Source organism: Cygnus atratus, chromosome 3 (genome assembly GCF_013377495.2).
Source record: "Cygnus atratus isolate AKBS03 ecotype Queensland, Australia chromosome 3, CAtr_DNAZoo_HiC_assembly, whole genome shotgun sequence".
NCBI classification, from domain to species: Eukaryota; Metazoa; Chordata; class Aves; order Anseriformes; family Anatidae; genus Cygnus; species Cygnus atratus.
The window spans coordinates 80,111,636-80,134,895 of NC_066364.1; the positions used below are offsets into that span (position 1 = coordinate 80,111,636).

Consider the following 23,260-nt stretch of genomic DNA (forward strand, 5'->3'; position numbering starts at 1 on the left):
TGGAGCACAATTTACTCTGGATCATCACTGCTTTCTCAATGTGGCAAGATAGTTGGAGACTAATAATATCTATGCACTAGTTACAGTCTCAAAACACTGAATTCCTCTAAAAATAGAGAAATTGTATCTTCTCGGCAGCTGTAAACAGTCTTAGAATGGAAGAGAGTTATCTGCTCTGTGAAACAGGCTGAAAACCTCTAAGTCTGAAAAATTAAAGCTATGTGATCAATTCTAGGTATTTATGTAGAAGAGTGATTCAAATGCCTAGTCAATGAGCAGAGAGATGAATACATGTAATAATCCTTATTTTAATACAGTAAATCTAGTCCTCCTCCTAGTCTTCTAGATAGGAAGAGATATCACTGGTTTGTTAAAACATGTTATTTATAAGGAATCCATCTGAACTCTGTGATATTGTTAGATAAGATCTTCGTTCCGTTGGAAAAAGGAGCACCGCAAGATGCACTGACATCCTGTAGCTAATGGCCCTGTTAGAAAGCAGCTTGAGAGAAGTCCTGAAAACATGGAATAAAGCTGCCAGTAGCAGCAGCTAGGGGAAGGAGAAATTACACACCACAAACATAGCAAATCTACAGCACAAGTCTTACCAACAAATGGGAGATAATGGAAGTTTTGGGGGAAACTAGCAGGCGCAATATAATCAGTTGCGGTACCAAAGTTGAACAGCTATTTTATAAACTTTAAGTGAGGTAATGCTAGTCTTTAGTACATTTACTGATTGAAAATGTTCATAAAGATTAAATGCTCATTTTGCAATACTCTGAACAAAGAATTTTACACAGAAGTTTACACAGAAGCGTAAGATTCTGCTCCCAAGAGGACTGTGAGAGGGGAAAAAATCCTTCCAGAGAAATCCAGGCTTGAGTTGAAGCCTCTGGAGTCAAAGCCAGGAAGTTTCTAACGAACACCCTCTGCTTTGACACAGTGCTCAGCCCCACAGGGCACCTCCCCTCCTGCAAGGGCACTCTGCCTCACCTGCCCCAGTATCTGTGGGGACATTCTGACTTGAAGTCACATCTCAAACTGAAAACACAACCACCACCTCTGAGCTACGGTTACTGTCAATGAATTAATCCCATACTGCTAAATTAAAGGACAAAACGGCTGTTCTTAAAAGCATATATGGTGCCTGCCTTCTCTCTGAGACAAACAGTAAACTGCTCTGCTGGTGGACAAGCAGGTACTGCTTCCCACCGCAGTACCTCTTCCAGGTTGGTGTGAGCACGTTCTTACTGTTTTCACCCACAAATCATAAGCACTCCTGGTTACATTAAAAACTTAAATTTCCCCAAAGGTGGTTGTTATGCCAGGTTGGAATGGGAGCCCTGTGGAGTTCTATCATGTTTGAACAAAACTACTTGAAAGTCTTAGTGCAAAGAAAATCTGCAGGAATTGCATTTTCTTCACAGTAGATACAGCTGCTCTGCAAAAATTTAATTAGGAGAATTCTGCCCTTAAAGCAAGCTTAACCCCTATGCTGCTGTATGCAGAAAAGGTGACTATAGCCATGGTAACAAATGAAATACTCTCAAATACAACAGGTTTAGATGAAAACTTCAGAGGTAAGTAACTAAGTTACAGAATTATCACCGGTATAACAGGTACTTAGCCACGTCAACCGAGGATGAAATGGGTGTATATCAATAACCAAATGGGTAGTAAGGTAACTCGTTAAATACATGCATGGAATGAAACGAAGTTGAGGAAGCCTTCTAGGGGTAATAATTTCACGTGAAGAGCCCCACTGTGTTAACCAGCCATAAAAAAGGAATTATAATAGTTTTTACAAGCTATACGGAGAAAGGGAAAGAACAGAGTGAACTTACTTTCAAATAAGCTTTTTGCCTCTTAATACAGTGGGACTTTGCCAGTGGCTAAATTTAGCCACATTCATGCGGAAACATTTTAACTCTGCCGCACGGATTTCTAATGCACTGGTATATGGCAGTGCACTGTCAATAGCACCAGATATGCAATAGCCTATGAAAATCCAGACGTTACATTTAGCTTTTAAACTGAATTAAAGTGATAATGGAATCTTGCTCATCATCTTATGCTTAAATGACTGACATAAACAATTTACATTGCGTGATTTCTAAAGTGTAGTTGAAAAAATTGCATTCACAAAAAATATAGCAGAAAATACTTTAATTTGTATTTTATAGATTCAAACATAGCAAAGATTCAGAAGTGTTTAGGTATCAGTAAGCAGTTCCAACATGGATTTTGATTTTAATAAATATTACATTTTAACAGGCTAGATATAGGAAGGAATTGTAAAGTGATGAATTGCCGGATTGCTAGTTTATAAACATAAGCATCTAGATTATTTACAACATATTACAGATAATTTCCCAAGAAAGCACAAAGCAAGGTCAGATAAAGGTGACCCAATCATCAAAACACAACTCTAGAAAGTGTGGCACAGTATTTCATGCATATACAATGACATATAGCACAAATCACCAGCTGAAGTAGGAACACACTTATTATTCCATCTTACATAATCTGTATACTTCACTGTTTTAAAACTGCATTCTCACCTTCCTTCTCTGGCACTTAGGAGCAAGTTGTTCAGCAACAATGCCCTACATTTTGCCTATGCAGTTTGGACCAAGTCTTTTAATGTTTCACTCAAGTGCTTATGACTTCAGAATGATGAAACATTTGTCTTTGTCTTCTTGCTACCTCTGTGATTACAATCATTGTGTCATTTGTACAAGGAAATGTAATTTTACTCTGAAATGAATGGCAGACAATGTTGACAAGCTGATCTCCAATAGGCTGGAATTTAAAATAGTTTACAGCTCAGGGACAGCGTAACTAACCTTATTCTTCAGTATAAAAACAGATCTGTAATTGTATGTTAAATTAAGTTTCAGAAAAAGACCTATGCCATCCAACTCACTATGCTGCCTATGAGGTTTTGCCACGTCACAGAATGTACATCAAATACTGTAAAAAAAAAAAAAAGAGGTGACAGGAAATTTGTTTCAACTAGATTCGTAACAGGAAAAAAAAATCTCATTTCTACAACAGCGAAGTGAAAGGCCTTCCATATTTGATCACCAAGTGAGATGTACCTTAAAATGCAACAGAACCTCTCTGTACACAGAACTACCTGTTTCAGTTGCACTCCTGTTTTTTATTACAATGCAAAGGAAAAGAAAAACTTCCCATCTTTTTGTCCTCACACCATGGTAAGAACCTTGCTGGATTGTGCCAATGAAATGTCTACGGAGCAGGTGGGCAGGATCTGCATGTCTGAATCTCTCACCTGTCCCATAAGCAAGTGCATGACGCTAGCATGTGATGCTGCTTCAGTGTCCATGGATTTTAGCCAGGCACAGGTGGAAGAAAAGAATAAACTGCATCCCCAGAAGGTTGGAAGCAATCCACTTTCCCCAAAAAGCAAGGTGAGGGGGAAAGGAAAAACTATTTATTCTGAGACTCAGGTCCTTCCTGGCACCATTGTAGACTTCTTTTTAGCTAGAAAATCCTGCCTAATGCTTTAGGCACTATGATATATAATACAGTTAAAACTAAGCTGTACAGGATTCTTCACACGAATGAGCCTACAGGTTCTAGCCCTTGCAGGTCAACCCAAAACGGAAGAAATAAATGGCCAGCTGAACAATAATACATTCCTTCAATATATATATATAACTCAGAAGACTTCGATACTCAGGGCATACATAACTCGTTTGACCAAACACGGCTGTTCACATTAAACCAAAGACCTAGATTTTCATTTCAGTTGAATACAGAAAAGAAACTCCAGGGTGCAAATTATGGTATCCTAGAGTATACAAATACCAACCTTAGAAAAGGTCAGGCGAATCCACCTTGAAATCAGCTGCTCTCCTCCGCTAAGCAGAAAGGGAGCCCCATGGTGACTTGCTCAGACATGGGTGCCCACAAAAACACAGGAGGCTGCTGCGTAAGAACATAACGTCCCCAGGCTGGCGTTACCTTTCTCTAACATCACGTTGATTTTATCTACTGGCTTATAGAGGAACTACAGACTGGACAGTTGCCAATTTGTGCAACTACCATTTTTTTTTCTTTCATTTATCTTACCCCAGTTTGACTCAAGAGGGTTTACTTTCTCAGGAAACACTACTCTTATTATAAGTGCCAGCACAATAGTCTCTCATTTCCAGTCTGGTAGAAATTTGAGGCTTGTCTAGAAATGAAGGACATAGAGCATATTCCATCTTTCAGGAAAATCTCCGCTGTGAAGGACCACATTATGGAAGCCAGTATCGTTACAATAAATAATATAGACAGGTCACTAAAGATCTGGTAGAGTGAAAAATGTTTAAGAGCACTTTATTTGCTGAAAATTTTTAAAAAATAACAAAAAAGCTATCTACACTGTACCAGCACTTCCTACATTCATAACTCCTAACTATACTTTGAAATACACTGGTTTTAAAAAAACAAAATTACTTCATTTTAAATTTAACCAACATTTGGTTACTACTAATCAGTAGTACTGTTTCTGAATTATGTCTTTGTCAATGATAAATTATCATTGACATTTGTGGACTGTGATTACACAAGTAATTTCATATTTTATGAAAGTTACATTATTAACATACCCGTTTTATTACGTTGAATATCCTTTTTAAGAAGGTACAGTTAGGGATTGCATAGATAGAGTATGTGATATTAAATGTCAGTATGATTATGAATTTTAAAAAGCCTTTTTTTTTTTTAAAGTGACTATAAAAAGTTTTTTCTTTTTGCACTGACCTTTTAATGCACCACTAAAACATAAACCATTACAAGCAAATCTAATTCCACTGCTCAAAGAGCAATATGTGCTATTTTTAATATCTTAGACATTAAAAGGACAATTTCTGGAGACTGAATTTGTGATTACCATCCAGAAGATCAAATGGACTAGATGCAAACCTGACTGACAGACTTAGCTAGCAATGCTCCACTAGTCATCTCTCCATGCCCTTCCCTCTGACCCCTGAAGTGAATGTAAGGTATCCAAGGGTCAAGAAGCCAAGAAGAGTCACTTACAACTACGCTGTATCAGAGAGAAGGTGGTTATTTTAAAGAAAATAGGAACTTACGAAAAGCAGCATGTAAGGAAAAATTAATGTCAGCATATTGCAAAGGAGCTTGGTACAAAGTAAAATTTTCTGCTCAGTAAATTTCCTATTTTTAAAAGTTTTGTAACTACAGTAAGAAGACAGAACTCAACGAGAGCCCTATTTCCTTTTCTGGCTTTACTTTTAGACAGCCAGAATCAGCATACTCAGTCCTCAGAACTTACTGAAGCTCAGTACTGGGGAGAGGTGAGGGATGAACCACCTCACTTAGGACAGGCCAAGTCAGGATCGAGGTACCTGTGTTTTCATATAAAACAACTGTCTCAAAAGACAAGAAAATAAAGAAAATTTACAATGTGTCAGTACAATAGAACTGTGAGCAGAGAAGTTAAAAAAAATTAAACAGATGGGCATAATTTACACATTTAAAAACTATATACTTCATTCATAAATATCTTCTCTAATTAACAACCATTCCTAGTTTAAACATAAATATTCAAGTTGGTATTTGATTTTACTTTTTATCAGTTCATGCGAGTCCTGTAAGGATCAGTTCCTTCTGCTCAATGCAGTCCTGTAAATGGTCTTCACTAATGGTTTGTGCAAAGGCCTTCATTACCTAGTTCGTTGCAATAAAACTTTAAAATTCTGCAACTCTTTTATACTTGTCGAAAGCCTGCAAAACAAAAAAAACCCTAAATGTTAGTAGGTCAACTGTGACAAGAAGTGCAAACCACCATCTTCCGTGGGAGTTGTTTTTTCCAATAGAAAAAACGCTACACAATTCTGTTCCAAATGTTCACACATATGATACTACTTTCCCCTCAAAAGATCTCTCTCTCTCCCCATTACATTTAACATGTTACAGGGATTAAAGTTTGGATATATTTTAAGTAGTCCTGATTTCATTAACGTTAGCTCTGGTTAGGTCTTTAAGTGAATTCTTTTAAACAGAAATAATTACGTTCAAGATCAGATGAATTAGCACGATAAAGACAAATTCTACAAATCCTTTAAAGGTGTTAAGTTTTACTTCACCATTTGAAGAGGTAAAGTTTTTATTGTTCCCTCCAAAATTAATCACTAGTTTTTAAACAGAAACAATTACATCATACCCCAAAAATCTCAAAACTTAAGGGCTAAATGACAGCATTGAAAAAAGAAACCCTCAAATATTTTTCCTCCTTTTCAGGTATACATATTTAAAACAGAAATACAAAGTGTACTTCTGGAAGAGCTGTAGTTATCGTTCAAGAAGCAGGAGACAGTCTAATGCTTAAGACATTTAAGAGTCTTATGGAATTCATGAGATTTGAGACAAAGGCTGAGTTAGGTCCCAACACAAAATGACAACAAAAGTTAATAATCAGTAATCCACATGCTGTTTGATGGCACTGAGTTTATCAATATCACTAAGAATAATTCAACCTTTAAGAGCTACATCTACATGCCTTTTCCACAGACCTTGAGTGTTGACACTGAAATTTTACTTTTTTTTTTTTTAAAGAAACTACGCAAATCACAAAATCTTACCTTCCAAAGGCATTTACAAGAGCAACTATTTCTTGACGTGTGAGTTGAAAACCTTTTGATGGACTGTTCTCAGGAAGGTTCTGTATTTCTTTCTCAGAAAATAAAATCTTCAGAGCAGTTCCTAAGCCTTGAGTCTACAAGAAAATCCAGGTGTTTTAATGCCAGTAAGGTCACTCTTTTCAACTCAAAAAGAAAAACATTAAAACGTTAACTACCGATGCGTGCAAAATATATAATTCTTTTATACTGACACTGTCTCAACCCAAACAGCTATACACAATCCAGGACACCAATGCAAACACACACCACCAATTGCATACCAAGTTGATTCACTTATTTAAGAATATTTGTTTCCTCAGGTATACTTACTCTAAATCCTTATGGTTTTAACTTCTTTCTTTCCCATCTCTTTTCTTCTTAGCCACACTAGACGCATAAAAAACCATGACTGTCACAACACCTCCAGCCCTTCCCCACTACATTAGATGCCTCACTGTTGTGCAATCTGTCAGATCAGGCCTCCCCTTTCCTTTTCTTCCCTCCTCTTCCAGGTCAGGCTAGGTTTTTGTAATGAGGTGTCACAACACTTTTTTACTTCCTCCATCTCCAGTCCCAGTGGCAGACATTTTATGTTCTTTTTTTTTTTTTTAAAATATAAAATTGGGGCTGAAACTGTATCAGAAGCAGCTAATCTTCTTCCCCCTTTTAATCAGGTTGAGGAAATGACTGGATTTTGACAGCGGTTGAGATTGGCTACAAGGAAAAGGAAATCCATCCCTATTTCATTTTGTACAGGAAGAAAAAGTGGTAATAGATCAGAAGTATCAACTGGTACAGAATAGGCAGAACTCCAGAAATTTAGCAGAGACCACTACATTTTTGGTGCTAGGAATTTATATGAGAACTGAACCCTGATAAACTTAATGCTATACAACAGTACCATATAGTAGGCGCCCGGAATTACCAACTGTTCTCAGTCTACACAATATTACTCTTAAGGGTTAAAAACTTGTTCTCAATAAAATAAAGATACATCTCCAGAAACGGATTGTTTTTCAGTTGTCAGCTTTACCGTGCATCTTGCAGTATTTTATAATGGTGAAAATCTGTATTACTTATTTTTCTTACGCCTCAATTTATGGAGTTAAAGCTCATTAAAGCAAGTGGAATATTTCAAGGAAGGCTTCCCACAGGTGATTCTACAAGATTTTGCATTGAATTATTTGCTCTAAACCAAAATAATTTTTGAGAACACAAATAACAGACAGCTTTTGACCACAATGAATGATATTGAACAAAAACCATCAATAACTCCTTGTTTGAAAGTAAACTAAACATGTCTATTTTTTAATATAGAGGTAAGGATATCAAAGACCTAAACTGTACCTGCAGTTTGCCCCACAACCTGCATTTATCACATCCAACACAATCCATTATGCGAGATATGTTCTTGAAGTGCAGTCTGAACTCTTCCTAGCAGTTAAAAACAAAGTTAAAAAAGGTTAATTTAAAGTATCTCTTAGCTTTACGAGTCATTTAGTACCACTAGAATATCAATCCTCTGTTACTAAAATTGAACAAACCTACTACCATACAGGGTCAGGCTACAATAGAAGTCCACATATACCCAGAATTTTGTTTCCAAGCCTTTGCTAATAGTTGATGCCTTGAAAAACAAAAATATAGGACATGCAGAATACCACTGGAAACTCAGCGTACAGAACATAATCAACTTGCTCAAAAATTTCTGAGCTGTGTTATGTGTGTCGCTGTCCAATTTTAATTCCATTAAGTTATTCAAATCCTTTTTGAACCAACCTACATTTTGGACAACAAGGCAAATGATTAACAATTCACAAAAGGCATTTCCTACCCAAAACTACAGATTGTTGCTTTGCAGCGTCAGTCAGGGTGGAAGCAATTACAGTACAGAACTAATTAATGTTATCTATATTAAATATTTAAGGTCAGGAAAACACTAGCAGGGTTGATAAACTACTGGTACCACCTTTCAAAAAGCATTCTTTCTAATACTGATCATAAAAAAATCCAACGCTACTACTGAAATAAGTATTTGAATACTTATAATTTTTAACAGACCTTTATTGCTATGAGCCACACTCCAGTCGTGGAATTACAGCACATAGCAACCTGAACAACACTGATAGTTTCTAGATAGTAACAGCATTCGCATTAGAATCATGTGTCAGAGAACTATACTTTCGTAATGTTAAGTTCATATTCTAGTTCACCAAAACGTGCATAGATTACCTACCTGGTTTTTAACCAAACATCACTTTTTTTATTGGAGGGGATGCCTATGTGAAGCTGATACTCTATTTAAATAACAATTTGCTTGCATTACTAATACCATATCAACTAATTTACCCCACAGCACAGTCCCAATCATAGATCTTCGTCTGCTTGACTTGGCACAACACCTTGAATTCAAGTATTGTAAAGGAGATTAAGAGGCCTCAGATAAAATTCTTTAAGATGTCATACCTGCCTTTTCTAGTCTACCTGCCATAAGCATTATGCTGCTGAGAGAGGTTTTTCAAAAATAACACAACTTAATTCCAAAATGGATATTTTGGATGTTTATTAGAAAAGTAGCTTCACCTTTAATGACTTGGCTCCTTTTTTATCTCCAGCAAACATGGACTTTTCATCAAAGTGCATATGGAAGGACCTAATAAAGACAATACAAAAAACTTAACAACCCCAGCGTGAACTACAGTGTACCGTCAAGCAGCTGTTACAGTTTAAGATGTTTTTCATAGTTCCTACTTGTTCCATTTCAAAGATATCCTTCAAATTTCAAACTGTTGCTATTCAAAAATTTACTAAATGTTACCGACTTTACCATTCAATCACTATAGCCTGAAAACTGTTACAATTTTCTGGAGAACGTTCTTCATCTCCATTAAGACTTCATTCTAATACAAATTGAGACTGTCTCACTATTTGCCTTTCAGTTCATCAGTTGTCTGACCACATCTCAAATACCTAACATGACTATGCCTAGAGGCTATGCCTAGATGAAGCCATGCAGCATGCAACTGACCACAAAAATTAGTGAGAAAATAAGCAAAGGAATTGGACTGAAGAGCCTTACAGAACAACCAGAAGGAAGAAGGATAAGCGTAAGAGAAATGCAGGATTACTCACTAAACATTAGAAGAATATATGTAGCATTTTCCTTTTCAAAACAGATCATGCGTCTTACACCGAAGGATCAGAAATAAGCCACAAATGGGGAGTAGCTCAGGGTGGTGGCTTTTTTTTTCCACCCCCCGTTTAAAAGATTCACATATTCAAGCCTCAAAAAACCATGTCTCATCCTGTCAAATACACAATTCCTCTTCTTCCCCACTATTTTATTTCCTCATGTCACTCTTCCTTGTTCTATCCTGTCAAGAAGTCATCTATTCTCACTGAACAGCGTAACTGAGAATTTCAAGCTATTGATAAAAAAAACCTCATGACTTACTTTGTATCCCTGAAGATTTCTAGTAAGAGCGCTTTAGATTCAGCATCCTCATGGCCATTTCCAGTGTAAAGGTCAACAACTGAACGCTCAAAGTATGGTGCAACCTTTGATAAAGCACGCAGCTCTATCAAATACAAGAAATATAAATTTTTAAGCCTTCTTGGTCCTTCTCCTTTTGTTTCAATAGGGTCAAAACGGCGAGTGAACTCTTTAACATTTGGTCCCCAGCTAGGCTTCCCCCAGGTTTCTAAACAGAAGAAAAAAGGAGGGGTGGAGCTTAAGATCATATTCAGAAAATAGAACAAAACAGACAAGAACCAAGTATACACAAAAAATATTTCAGAAAGAGAATAAATACATGCTACAGACGTAGTATTCCATTCATCAACTTTACCCAGTCTTAAAATTACCTTCAAGAAGATAATTGGCACACAGATGCAAGTTGATGCTAGCATGAAGCCCAGAAATGAGTTTATAGAACACTCTTTTCTCAAGGCAAAGACCTGTCGAGGAAAAAGAGAAAAGCAAATCCCAAACTAAGTACTGGAAACATTGTATTAAAATTAATATATCTTGACACCTCACTGAGGCATGTCTGCACCATTTAACTTTCAAGAGTTACAGTTACAGCACTTGATCATTATTTCTAGCAGTACATCCAGTAAGTTCTTATATCCATCATAGGAAAAGTACACCTCTTATTTTTGTACATAAAGTACCACCAAGAATGACATTTAACATTTCTTACTTGGTGTTTCGGTGGTTCTAATAAATGCAGTCAAACAACTATCTGGTCAATTAGCACAGATAAACTGGCACACAAAAATAAGATGCTTACATTGTTTGAACAACAGATTTAAAACAGTCTTTAATTTTGACAGTCTGGAAACCAGAACTATACTGTGACCCATCCTAGCGAGAATTAAATCTATCATCAAATTAGAGTCGTGTTCTTCTAGGAAGACATCAAAACCACACAGCTTTAAGGGACTGGAAAACAGTTACACTATGAAAGTATTTGGAGATAGTAAAAATACTATTGTGTTGTTTCTAGTGAATTTAAGTGATATTAACCCCACCCCAAGAGGATTACCTTCTAGCCATGTGTAAAAAGATTCTCCTGTAAATAGATAATATATAGTTTAATTAAGAGTATTCTTTTTTTTTTTTTTTATCATTATAGTACCTTTACATTACCATGTGTACTAACACTAGCTGCCATCTGGACATAAAGCTAAATAATTTAACTATTAAAGTGAGAATAGACACTGAAGTGGCTAAACTTTGAGGTTAGTTTAAATCTGTTGGGGTCAGAATAAGAGAAATAGAAGAATAAGCGTAACTAAGCTACTAGCGAGGGCATTCAACAGCAAGTATAAGCCCAATTACATGCACTAGTGGTTGAAAATATGACAAAGAAATATAATTGAGCAAACAGGAGTATCTGTGGAAAGGTATCTCATTTACATTCCCTGCATCCATCTGTGATCATGTATTTTAAAGAAGTCACTTTAAGAACATTTATTTCCAAGAGCAAAGGAACTACTAAATCTTGGTTTCCAACTGACACCAACCTAGATTCCCTGGGTTTAACAGAACGGGTGGGAGTCCAAAGTCAAATACCGCACTACCAAACTTACTGTTGGTTATACCAGTTCTTTACTGGACATATTCTTAGACTAAACCTACAGAGAAATTATGCTACTACTAAGTTTCAGTAGACAGCTTCATGTCAGTAACAGTACCCTTTCTGCACTACTTTTCTACTTTGGACATTATTAACGACAACCAAAAAAAGGCAATCAATCCCTGTGCTCATATTCAAGCAGACAAACACTTAAGACAAAGGTATGGAATTCTGTCCTCTCGAGACATCTAATCAGTCTGTCAAACTTGGTACAAATCGTAACACAAGCTCTAAAGCCTCAGAATTTAAGAAAAAAGATCTCCTGAGCAAAACCAGCTGAAAAATTTAAATTAGCACAAAAAGCAACTGTATACTAATTGATCATAAGCATTACCATCAAGGTAGTGCTTTAAAGCACTATTAGCTTTTTAACAGTTAATAGAAAAAGTGAACATTACTCATTCCATCAAACAAAAGTAAAACATTCATTACTACCTCCAAACAATGATTCTCTGGAAAGTCAGTATCAATTAAATTGAAAGCAGAAGAAAACCCTATAGTGATTTCACAATGACTTCCCAGAGTTCCTTCTCTGTTATGCACAATAATTAATTCATGTCTTTGAAAGATAAGCAGGGGGAAAATATCCTACCTACTTCTTTAATCCTAGCCCATAAAGCATCTTCTCTATAAGCATTACTTCTATGGACACAAAAGACAGCTTCTTTTGCTCAACAGGTCACAGGAAATAACTAGTAATTGATATATAAGCAAAAAAACACCAGAACATTTTTCTGCTTTGATATTATTGCCTCTACTATTTTTTTTTTAAACTAGCACTTCCATCTTTCCTCTGCATCATAACTGATAACCTTTACCTTTAACTGCTACTGTCCAAAGGTTTCCAGAAGGATTAGAGCTTTTGCCTGAGAGATCTGAGTAACCAAAGAGTATCTCACTGTAGACAGACCCAATGCTTTCTCGCCTCAGCCTCTCCCCACCTTCCTGGCAAAAAAAAGCAAACGAACACCTGTCCCTCTTCTTTTAGGGGACCTGACATCAATATCAATGGGGCTCTGGAAGAGACCCAAGAATCCTTTATACATCTCCACTTATCTTGCAAGCAGCATTATCACAACAACTGTTAGAAAGATAAGAACCAGTAACACAACTCGATTTTGCTCTTATTCACCCCTTCCCCTACTCGACCTGAAAGAATTGTCCCAATAAAAACATTTTCTGAATAACCAATTATCTTCATAAAAACAAAATGTTCCTGGCCTCTAATGCTACAGCAGTAATGCAAATAAATCAAAAGTTCAAAACTGTACAATGCTTAATTGCTGCAGGTCAAGCAAAATAAGATAACTTACCATCATCTCCTCCTGGAGGGTGGGGGTGAGAGAAATAAAAATCCATGAGCATTAAAAACATCATTTCCACAGCAAAGCAGTAATGACACACAGGCTTTACTATAAAAACTTAAAGAGTGCAAGAAACTTATTTAATCTCCCAGAAAACAATCTATTTTCCATCCTCTTCTTCCTCCTCAAGACAACCTGAGATTAGACACTTTATTGTAAAGAGAGACACTAAATTTAAACACTTAGTAGCAGTTGATTTATATGTTCTTGAAAGCCATTTTTAAGCTTCAGAAAGACAGTGAAGAAATCTCGTTCTCCAGTTCACATTATTCAAGGATCTGACCACTGCTTTTTTCTGGAAATTCTAATCCATGAGTTAAGCTACTCTTGCAATTCTTTTTAGTTGTATACACCACTAATGTATTACCTCACTATTTGTAATTACAAAAATCCCTCTTGAATTTCTAATGTCTGGTGATGTTTTCTAAGTACTTTTTTTTTTTTTAAATGGGAAACGAGACACTGACAGGGGAAAGCTGATTCACTTAGAACATACTGTTACAGTTCTCAGTTTTGATTTGAAAATTTAAAACTCAAGTCATTGGCATATTTTTAAAAACCAAATACCTGAGCCTTCCTAGGTATCTACTCTTTCTTAAGACAATGCAATTATTTGTACACTTTTAATAGACTATGTTTATGGAAAACATACAGCTACATTATACTAGGATGACTATGAGTTCAAGGGATTAAGTTAAATGCTCTAGAAAAAAAACAAGGAAAGGAAACAGTTGTGCTGAAAGTTGTGTTGAATTTTAAGTCCTTCCCATCTACACTAGAAAGTCACTACTGTGGCACTTCTGTCAAATACCTTTAGATATACTTGAATTGTCAAGTTAGCTCCCCTGACATTAATAAGCCTATTGCTTAATAAGCCCTATGCTATAGGCTGTGCTTTCACATGCTTGAAATTAAGCTCATATGTAATCAAGTATCACAAACCTAAGTCTAGATATTGAAAGTTGACAACTGCCTCTACATAGGAAATTAGAAAGCAGAAAGAAATAATATTCTTCAGTCTGTAGGTGTGCTATCACTTACACTGCAAAGTCACTAGGTTAAAAGAATTGCATTAAAAAAATAAAATAGAAAAGACCCACCCCTACTAGGTGCCAGTGGATTTAAAGGGCGATAGACAGATCGAGGCCTAGAAAATAAATTAGAAAGTGCAAAATCAGTTTTAAGCTAAATTGAAACACAGGTATAAAAATAGGCTTCTCCCTCCTGATTACTTGAAGCAGTTTTCTTCATAGATGCTGTTCCACACTCTCCAAGCAGAGGGCCCTTTGTAGCCAGTGTAACGTTCTGGGTTCAGCAGCAAATCCACGTACTGTGCATCTGGAGACCTCTCATCTAAGTAAGAATATGTAACAAAAGGTTTCCAACTGATCATTTAAAAAAAAAATACTTAAAAAGCCACAGGACTACATATAAATAAGATGTCTGATATAATACTATTATATCTCCAGCCAGATTCTAAATCCTCTGTACACAGAAATATAGCAATATACTCACTAAGCAGAAAACCCCAAAGAACATAATCTATTCCACAGTCTCTTATGCTGCCAAAATTTCCACAATGTCTGAACACTTCCAAGTGGCTTCTTCAACTCTGCCATAAACACCTGTCATGCAGTGTGTTCTCCTGCCATATACTTAAACAGTGTTTTGTTTTAAACAGGCTTCAAACTCAGGATTTAATCATTCAGCAGTATTCAGTGTGAAGAAGGGGAGAGACGAGTTGCTTTTTTGAAATGGGTATGCTGCTAAGGGGGCTCCTTAATACCTGTAAGATCTATTTATTAGCTATATCACTTATTCCTCAAATAATCCTTGTATGCTGGCACAAAGTATGGATCCTACTGCTTAATCAAACAAACTCAGCATATCCCAGGACACACTATTGGTTACAGCACAAAACAGTATTTAATCAGCATTTCAAAAAGTTGCATTCTCATTTCTCATCTCGCTTCAAATTCTGGCAACATACCCAAACTAAATAGCTAAACAGCGCTCTTTCTGCTTGAAAACTCTGTATGAATAGAGTAAGAATAATACACTGGACAAAGTTTTCCAGTTACAATCAGTAAAAAGCAGGAAGCACTCCCTCCCCTTCTCTTTGAAATTCCAGGTCAGTAACAAATCATGCTTAAGACCTGCATACAATACAAGGCAGAAGTCCATAGACTCATTCATAGGAATAGCCCAAGCAGCGCAACTGCTCAGATGTTGAAAAAAGACAAAAAAAGAATGGAAACTGCTCTGAACAGAAGAGATGATCCTGCACGAGCAGTTAAGCATCGCTTCAGCAGTAGCAGCAAAAACAAAGAAAAGAGACAGACAAGACACAAGAACACAGTGAGTGCCAGATGGAACAATGTCAAATTACAACTTGATTTCTTTGACAACATGGCTAACCCAAGCAGTTCCTACGCTTCCTGGTCACTTCAGCTCTCCACTTCATTCTCATTATCCACATACAGCTGAGTCTGTGGGGCAGCACAACAGAAAGATGGAAAACCAACCTAGATTAAGAATTTTTTTTCTCCAGCCATGTCAATTCCCTTATCTACTCTATCATTAAACCCAACAAAACAATAGTAAAAAGTAAAACTGAAGATATATCTTTGTGCTACATCTGAGTGAAGTAAGGGCTCTGACATCACCAGGAAGAGAGGTAATGAAGAGAAAAACAGTTTCTCCCTCCTCCCTCTCACTCCCAGTGCAGTTTTCTTCTCTCTCACCTCTCCCTGCATCAGCTCAGGGACTCACCTAACAAGCCAGTTCACCCCATCAGTCTGGGAGATTGAAGGGAGATGTCAGCTTTCCTGGTATTCAACTAAACTGCAATCAGCTTACCATGCAGTGAGACGCATGCCACAGCCAGTGCAAAAAAAAGCACTGGAAGCACACAGCTGAGGGTAGCACATCATCTTTCAGCAGGGCACAAAGTAGGGAGATGGTATCAGACCTACTTAAGCTAGTATTACTTCTAAAAGAAATGCTCCTAAACTATACCTTTCCCAACTGAGTCCTCTCAAAAATGTGAGTGTGCAGCCTGAAGACAGTAGAGACAACAGCAGCTTATTGCACAGAACAGCTCAGATCTACATTAACGCTCACCAAGTATGTATTACAGAAACAGTTTGTACAGAAAATTTCACAGATACGATGCAGTACAAGCGCTCAAAGAGAACCGCAATTGGTAAGTCCACTACAGCTACTACTTTCTCAGGTGACACCAAGTATTACTCTAAAGGTAGATTAAAATGTCTTGCACAATGCCTTAACAGCATAGTAAACTTACTATGGTATTTAATAAAAATGCTTTTAGCAGCCTTCCTTGAACATGACAACTCTTGTGTTTATCTGAAAAATACTCCTTTAAGCTTCGAATGTTACATGCAAATAAGAAGACTCACATGTGGAGCAGAGGAAAGACAATTTAGCATCCTAAAGTTTTAACAAAGTCTTTACAAATAAAGTTAAATTTAGTGCAGAGATAGTTTGAAATAGCAAGGCTGGAAGAACATTATTAGCCCAAGCATAGATGACAGAACAGCAACAAAAATAATATGGTAGTAAGAAGCTGAATCAAGTGCAAGTATTTATCTTAGATTTGTGCCAGGTACATCTCCTGTGATAAGCAGCTTTTTTCTTTTTTTTTTTTTAATAAAAAGGCTAAATCCCTCCCATTTAAGCTATTTTTGTAAAAGTCTCCTGTCCACTTACTAGCAGGAGGTAACAATAAATGTAGACTACTAAGCGCTCCTTGTACAAACTGCATTCTCTGTGTGTAAGATGATATGAACTGTCACATGCCTGCTTACCACAAAATTAAAACCTTTAAAAAATGGTTATTGGTAGAGCAGCTATAGTCTTCTGTGTTGTTAAGAGACAGTAAATAAAACAAACACTCTGAAAAAGCTTAAATGTTTTACCATCAAGTTCACAAAAATGATCCTGTGAATCATCGTATCTTGCCCAGTCAATGAAAGCCTCCTTACTTTGGTTACTGAGGGGAAGAAAATACATTTGGTTTTAAACTTTTAAATAAACAAGGTCAACAAGAGCTACTCAAAGAACACAATCAACACAGTAATTAACTTGGAATTGAAATCCGAATTACTTTATCTGGCACACTAGAATACATGGCACTACTATTAGCTGCACAGGGATTCAAGCAGGCATCAACTTTTGAAAGTCAATTTCATGTCAGATACCAAGATAGATTTCACCATCATTATTTTAACAAACTACACTGGCAGTGACTTCTCTCCCTTCAGTAAAAGCTTTGTAAAATAATTCCATAGCACATTTTTAACACTTTCTAAAGTACTTCAGCAACTGTCAGTTCAGGAAAAAAAGATGATCTTATTTTCTTAACCTGTACTTTCAAACCCATCTACAATACTTAGTCTTGCTCCTGAGTGGGAGGCTGGACTTCTAAAGGCCTGTTCCAGGCTAAACTACTCTAAGAATGATCTAAGTCTTTTAAACAACATTACTCAGCTCACCCTAGCAATTTCAAGTACTTTGAAGTTTTCTCACTATGAAACACAAGCAGTGCCACAAGCTGAATGCTTCCTTCTACGCATATGTGCGGCACGGAACTACCAACACCACACTACTGACAGTGAAATGTAAGCAACATTAAAACGGGAACCCTGTTCCAGTAAAGTCCCTGGAAATACTGAAAACAACCTATTTCATTTGACCAGATTAGTACTAGCTCAATTCTACAGCTGCAAATCTTTAACAAGATACACGTTTAGCCTTCTGCCAACTCACAATAGGAGACTATACTTAGCAACGGGCGAGGAGCCTTAAAGCTTCCCTGATGTCCTTCTCTAGTAATTGTGGGCAGACAAGATTTTATAGCCATGAGAAATACAGTTTATAAAGCAAAATAACCCTAAACCATGAGGATTTTGCACTTCTAGGTATAGAATTGGAAGGTTTGCCTACAAAGCACAAACTCTTCCTTCACTTGTAGGATCCTTTACCTGACCTCTGCCACCTTTAATCAACTGCCCTAATCTGATACAAGGCCTTCTCTTTAGCTTTCTGTACACGTACTCAGCCTCATTCTTTCATCCTACAGAAGTGGAAGAGTGTTAATAGCTCATTTCCCCCAAAACACCTGGGCTAATGCTCTACCCAGTTTGGTTTAAGACACTACGTATCAAGCAGCAGCATTTGCCTTCCCCCTCTTCAAATTGCAGTCCCATTTTGTTTCTAGGCAAAGTCTCTACATTTTCATCAGGTAGAACTGCTGAAATCTATGGCCAAAGGTGCCACACCTCTCCAACAACAGTGATCAACTGATTTTTCTATCGCTACTTCCTAAACGTGAGGCATCTAATTAACTGCAAGTTTTTCTAAGTGCTTTCTTATGTAGGGGCAACACTATCCTGCAGAATTCTTCCCACCCAACCATGACCGTGCCATGCAATAAGCAAGATCAGGGAATTGATGGAAGCTAAAAATAACTTAGCCAACAAAAATAACTCACAAGCTCCCTGATCTGGTTCACTGAATGATCACAAACAGGCACGTCAGTGTAACAGAGGAACAGAGAAGGACAGAACTCCTTAATCCAGCACAGTCATCAAGAACAAAGAAGGTTGATACTTGTAAAATGTAGAAAAAGTACGTTCATTTGCAAACTTTCTTCATCTCTTGATGCTGTAAGATTTCAAATAAAATCATAGTATACTTTTTTAAAAAAGGAAAGAGCCTACCTAACACTTTTACCTTTAGATGTTCTTGCATCATTTCACATTTACTTTTTAATGGGCTATGGAAGAATGATGAACAAAAACCAGCACATTGCAAAAACAAGACAGACAAAAAGAAACGCCCCTTTGTTACTATTTTTATACTACTGTTGTAAATCACAGCATACCTTAAGGTACTGTTAACTGCTCCCAGTTTGTTAGCCTGCTCACAATCTTCCAATTCTTTGGAGTGATTTGCTGCTTTTGAATACTGTAAGAAAGGTCACATTCAATATGTAAGTAAGTGAAATAAAATTTACTGAAAGCAGGTGACGTGAGAAGTATTTCTAAGCTTAGCATTGAATCTGACACTATTAGGGAAAAATCCTTACATTCTGGAAGTGGCAAGTAACTTTGGAACACTTTTTTTTCCCCACTTAATTTTGTCAGTCTATTTTCACCCTGTGCTTTCAACTGCCACAGAAAATTCAGCTGTGTCAGATTTTCTTTTTTTAATAGAGTTCTGAAATATTTCTGATACTTATTTACATTCTTGTAAACTGACTTTGGAATACAAGCAATGGGATAGCTGTAAACTTAACTTGGGGTATGATTATACTTGCTAAACACAAGGTTTGTCCATCATTCCTGTGGGAAAGATTATCAGTTTTGGCCACTTTCCCCATCATGTTTTATTTAATCTTATTCACTAGAATGATTTAGATAATGCATAGGTCTGGAAGTGAGGTCTTTTGATCTGGACTCAAACTGATTGTTTCAAAGCCAGGACTGAAGTCTTTAAGCTGAATGCCAATTCTAAACTTTTTTTTAAATGTAATCCAGTGAAATAGAAGCTGTTTTCCTTATCGTCCTGCTAATAGCAGGATTAAATGAAATTCCCTTATTCTACAGTAATATGTTGATGTCACCAGGAAATCTGTTAGCTTGTCAACTTATAGCTCAAAAAAACCCTTCTAACTGTTTTACAACATAATACAGTATCAGCACCCTCCTAAAAGATAAACAAACCCAATTTCCTCTTTTGTTTGTTTTGCAGACAGAGCCTTTGGTTTACACAGATTTTTACCTTATCACAGCCTTTAAGAAATACGGAAAGTGATTTGATGTTAGGCAACTGATAGCTTTTTATAAAGCTAAACTGCTGGCTTCTCTTACTCTGGGGCACATACTTACTGACAGGAAGGATTACTATCCAAAATAAAAATAGAAATTAAAGACTTCAGTCAACCCTTCAGAAACAGCAAACAATAATTGTAATAACAGAAGCTTTAAAAGAAAGAGGATAGCATTTTTTTTTTTTTGAGGATAGATTTGTGGTCAAGATGTCATACTCCAGTTATTTCCTAAGTATATTTAGAAAAGCTGCAGGATTTTTACCTGCAATGCACATACCATGAAATTTCTCAAAAAAAATTACAATTGTTTAGACAAGTAGGCAGGACAACTTACTTTAAAATTATACTTGCACCTTTACTACCCCTAAAAATGTTGATCACAGAAATTAAACATTGGCAAGGTCTTCACAGTACATTTTGTACTTAGTGATAAAAGGATTTATTCAACTCTAAATGATAGTTAACATTTTATGAAACTTAAACTAAAATATTTAATAGGTTATACACAATAGAGAAGTCTTTCACTATGCTGTTTTTCTTTTTAACATGGTCATAGTTTTAATCTTTTAATACACTGGTAATTCTGCCCTTCACAACTGGAATGCTGTTACTGAAGAGAAGCCTGAAAGGGTTATTAAGTGCCCTTTATCCTTGAGGGTTCTGTACATGGATGACATAAATGTCCATCTTCCAGGTTCAAGGCTTGTGTCATCTGAAAGAGAACAGTTAACTCCTCCCTTCCAAAAAGGGAGTATTTGTCAAAGACAAAGGCACACAGGAATAAACAGGTAGCCTCCTCCGAAAAGGCTGAGCTACCTGTGATCCACGTTCTAGATCTGACAAGGCACGCCTGTATAACCTTGCCTCAAACTTTTCAGTAAATGGTAGAGTTTGTGAGAAGCTGTGAGTGAATGTGTAAACTGGAGCCAAGCAACATGCAAGTAAGACTGCCGACAGAGGTAAGATCATTGATATGTGGATATGCAGCAGCTCAAGGATTTAAGAGCAAAAGCTCTTGAATCACTTGAAAAGGTATGAAATCATTATTGAAAACATGAGAACATTACAACTGAGCACCCCACACCAAGAAGTAAGGGAGGTTAGCACTTGCCCACCTGACAGCTACCAGGCAAGCAAAACTTATTAGATCACATCAATATTAATGCTTAGCCTAAAAGCTTGCTAGTCCAAGCTATCCAATGTGCACATTAGCCAGTTACTTTCATGTCATCTATACAGCTTGCAGTCTCTTGGCACACTCCAGAAGTTGTCTACAACCACCACGGGAACAAGGATTATAAAAAACCTTGCATGTGATGCCCTGTATTATCCACTAACGACAGAAGGCTTACTTTGAGGAAGGAGATGAAAGCCTACTGACAACAACATTCATTTTACAGAGTGTTTTTACAGGTTTCATATTAGCTCTTGCATCAAGCAACCACACGGTCCAACAGAGCAAAACAAACCTGTGCTTTTGTGGTAGGACAGATGAATAACAGGCCCTTCCACTCACTTGTAAATATGGAAGATGAGTCCAAGTACACACACAAACATGAACAATGTTATGAAAATTTGTTGTGATGAAATTCAGAGGAATGTGGTGGGTTGACACTGGCCAGCAATTAAGCATCCACTGGTCACTTGCTCACTGCCCCTCTCAGCCCCCCCGCCAAGATAGGGGAAGGGAGAGTTGGATGAGCAAAAATGAGGAAATGAGGACTAGTGACTTGAGATAAAGGCAGATTACAAAGTGATAGAGTGGAAAACAAACAAATACGAAGTCATGCAAAGGCAATCACTTGCCAACTCCAAGACACAGACTGAAGTCCAGTTGGACGGAAACAGGTCCTTCGGACAGTCTACCTGCCTACCCCAACTAGGTTATGCTGAGCATAGGTTGTGCTGAGCATGTTGTTGTATCTCTTCGGTTAGTTCAGGTCAGGCATCCCAGCTGCACCCCCCCCCCCCCCAGCCTCTTGGCCACCCCTAACCTGTTCTTTTAGGGGCCAGAGAGAAGAGCAGAGAGATAAACAGGGAAGATCTCTATGGCCTGCAAGCACCGTTCAGCAATAGCTAAAAACTGCTTTGTTATCCACACAGCTTTAGTCACGAATCCAAAATACAGCACCATATGTGACTGCTATGAAATAAGTTACAAACAGCAAAACCTACTGAATACCAAAGTAGTGAAAGAGATTAAGAAGACATTGTTAGGGGACTTGCCCACAACAAACATTTACCCTAGACAGAGCTTCTTGCTCAATTTTCTTGAAATTGCTAGGTGTGAGGCTCATTCTTTCACATCAATGGTTATTAAATGGAAAAATGTGAACAGAGATGCACCTGACCTAGAATGAACGAAACAGATACTGCTGATGAAATAACATATTGAGATGAACATTCAATTCTAAAGTGTTTCCAGGCTTCAACTATTCTCCAGTGTTTAACAACAACAGCTATGCAACCTCCTTTGCTCTTAGACCAAAGACCCGCCGCTGGCCAGAGCTGACCTAGTGAGTGACACTGGTTGGGCCTCTCTGAGCGCAGATTTAAGGGCAAAAACAACTGCTTTGCAACAGCAGCTGGGAGAGTGAGGAGTGATAAACAGCCCTGCAGACCCCCAGGTCAGTGCAGCAGGAGGTGCTCCAGGCATGCAGCAGCAGTTCCCCTGTGGCCTGTGGAGAGGCACCTGGTGGAGCAGGCTGTCCCCCTGCAGCCCATGGGTCCCACATGGAGCAGATCTCCACGCTGCAGCCCGTGGGTGGAGGAGCCCCCGGTGGAGCAGGTGGATGTGACCTGGAAGAGGCTGCGGCCCATGGAGAGCCCCCGCAGGAGCAGGCCCCGGGCCGGAGCTGCAGCCCATGGAGAGGAGCCTGTGGCAGAGCAGCTCATGCCTGAAGAACTGCACCCTGTGGTACAGACTCGTGCTAGAGTGGTTTTTGAAGAACTGCAGCTAACAGGAAGCCCACATACGATCAGCTCAGGAAGGAGGGCATCCAATGGAAGGGATCCTGTGCTGGAGTGGGGGCAGAGAGTGAGGAGGAAGGAGCAGCAAGCAAGTGTTACGGATTGTCTGCAACCCCCACTCCCCCGTGCAGCTCAGAGGGAGGAACAAAACATTTTTAGTTTACTTTAGTTCTCGCTCATCTGTTATCAATTGGCAATAAACTAACCTTCCCAAAGTTGAGCCTGTTTTGCCCAAAATGGTAATTCTCATGGGATTTCCCTATCCTT

The 23,260-nt window shown here is 37.7% G+C and overlaps 1 protein-coding gene across 2 annotated transcripts in view; it reads right to left on the reverse strand.

The window, feature by feature from the left end:
* Positions 1-2,152: 2,152 nt before the first annotated feature.
* Positions 2,153-23,260, reverse strand: part of ERO1B (endoplasmic reticulum oxidoreductase 1 beta) — a 33,275-nt gene continuing 12,167 nt past the window's right edge. The window contains exons 5-16 of one of the 2 annotated variants that reach the window (XM_035565384.2): positions 19,076-19,158; positions 17,109-17,182; positions 14,400-14,520; positions 14,268-14,314; positions 13,117-13,128; positions 11,210-11,236; positions 10,527-10,619; positions 10,117-10,363; positions 9,246-9,315; positions 8,010-8,096; positions 6,624-6,757; positions 2,153-5,766 (exon numbers count right to left, since the gene is read on the reverse strand). In XM_035565384.2, coding sequence (XP_035421277.1) covers positions 5,706-5,766; positions 6,624-6,757; positions 8,010-8,096; positions 9,246-9,315; positions 10,117-10,363; positions 10,527-10,619; positions 11,210-11,236; positions 13,117-13,128; positions 14,268-14,314; positions 14,400-14,520; positions 17,109-17,182; positions 19,076-19,158 — 1,056 coding nt within the window. In that variant the 3' untranslated portion in view covers positions 2,153-5,705. The remainder of the gene's footprint in view (positions 5,767-6,623; positions 6,758-8,009; positions 8,097-9,245; positions 9,316-10,116; positions 10,364-10,526; positions 10,620-11,209; positions 11,237-13,116; positions 13,129-14,267; positions 14,315-14,399; positions 14,521-17,108; positions 17,183-19,075; positions 19,159-23,260) is intronic. The other variant, XM_035565391.2, reaches the window with a different exon arrangement.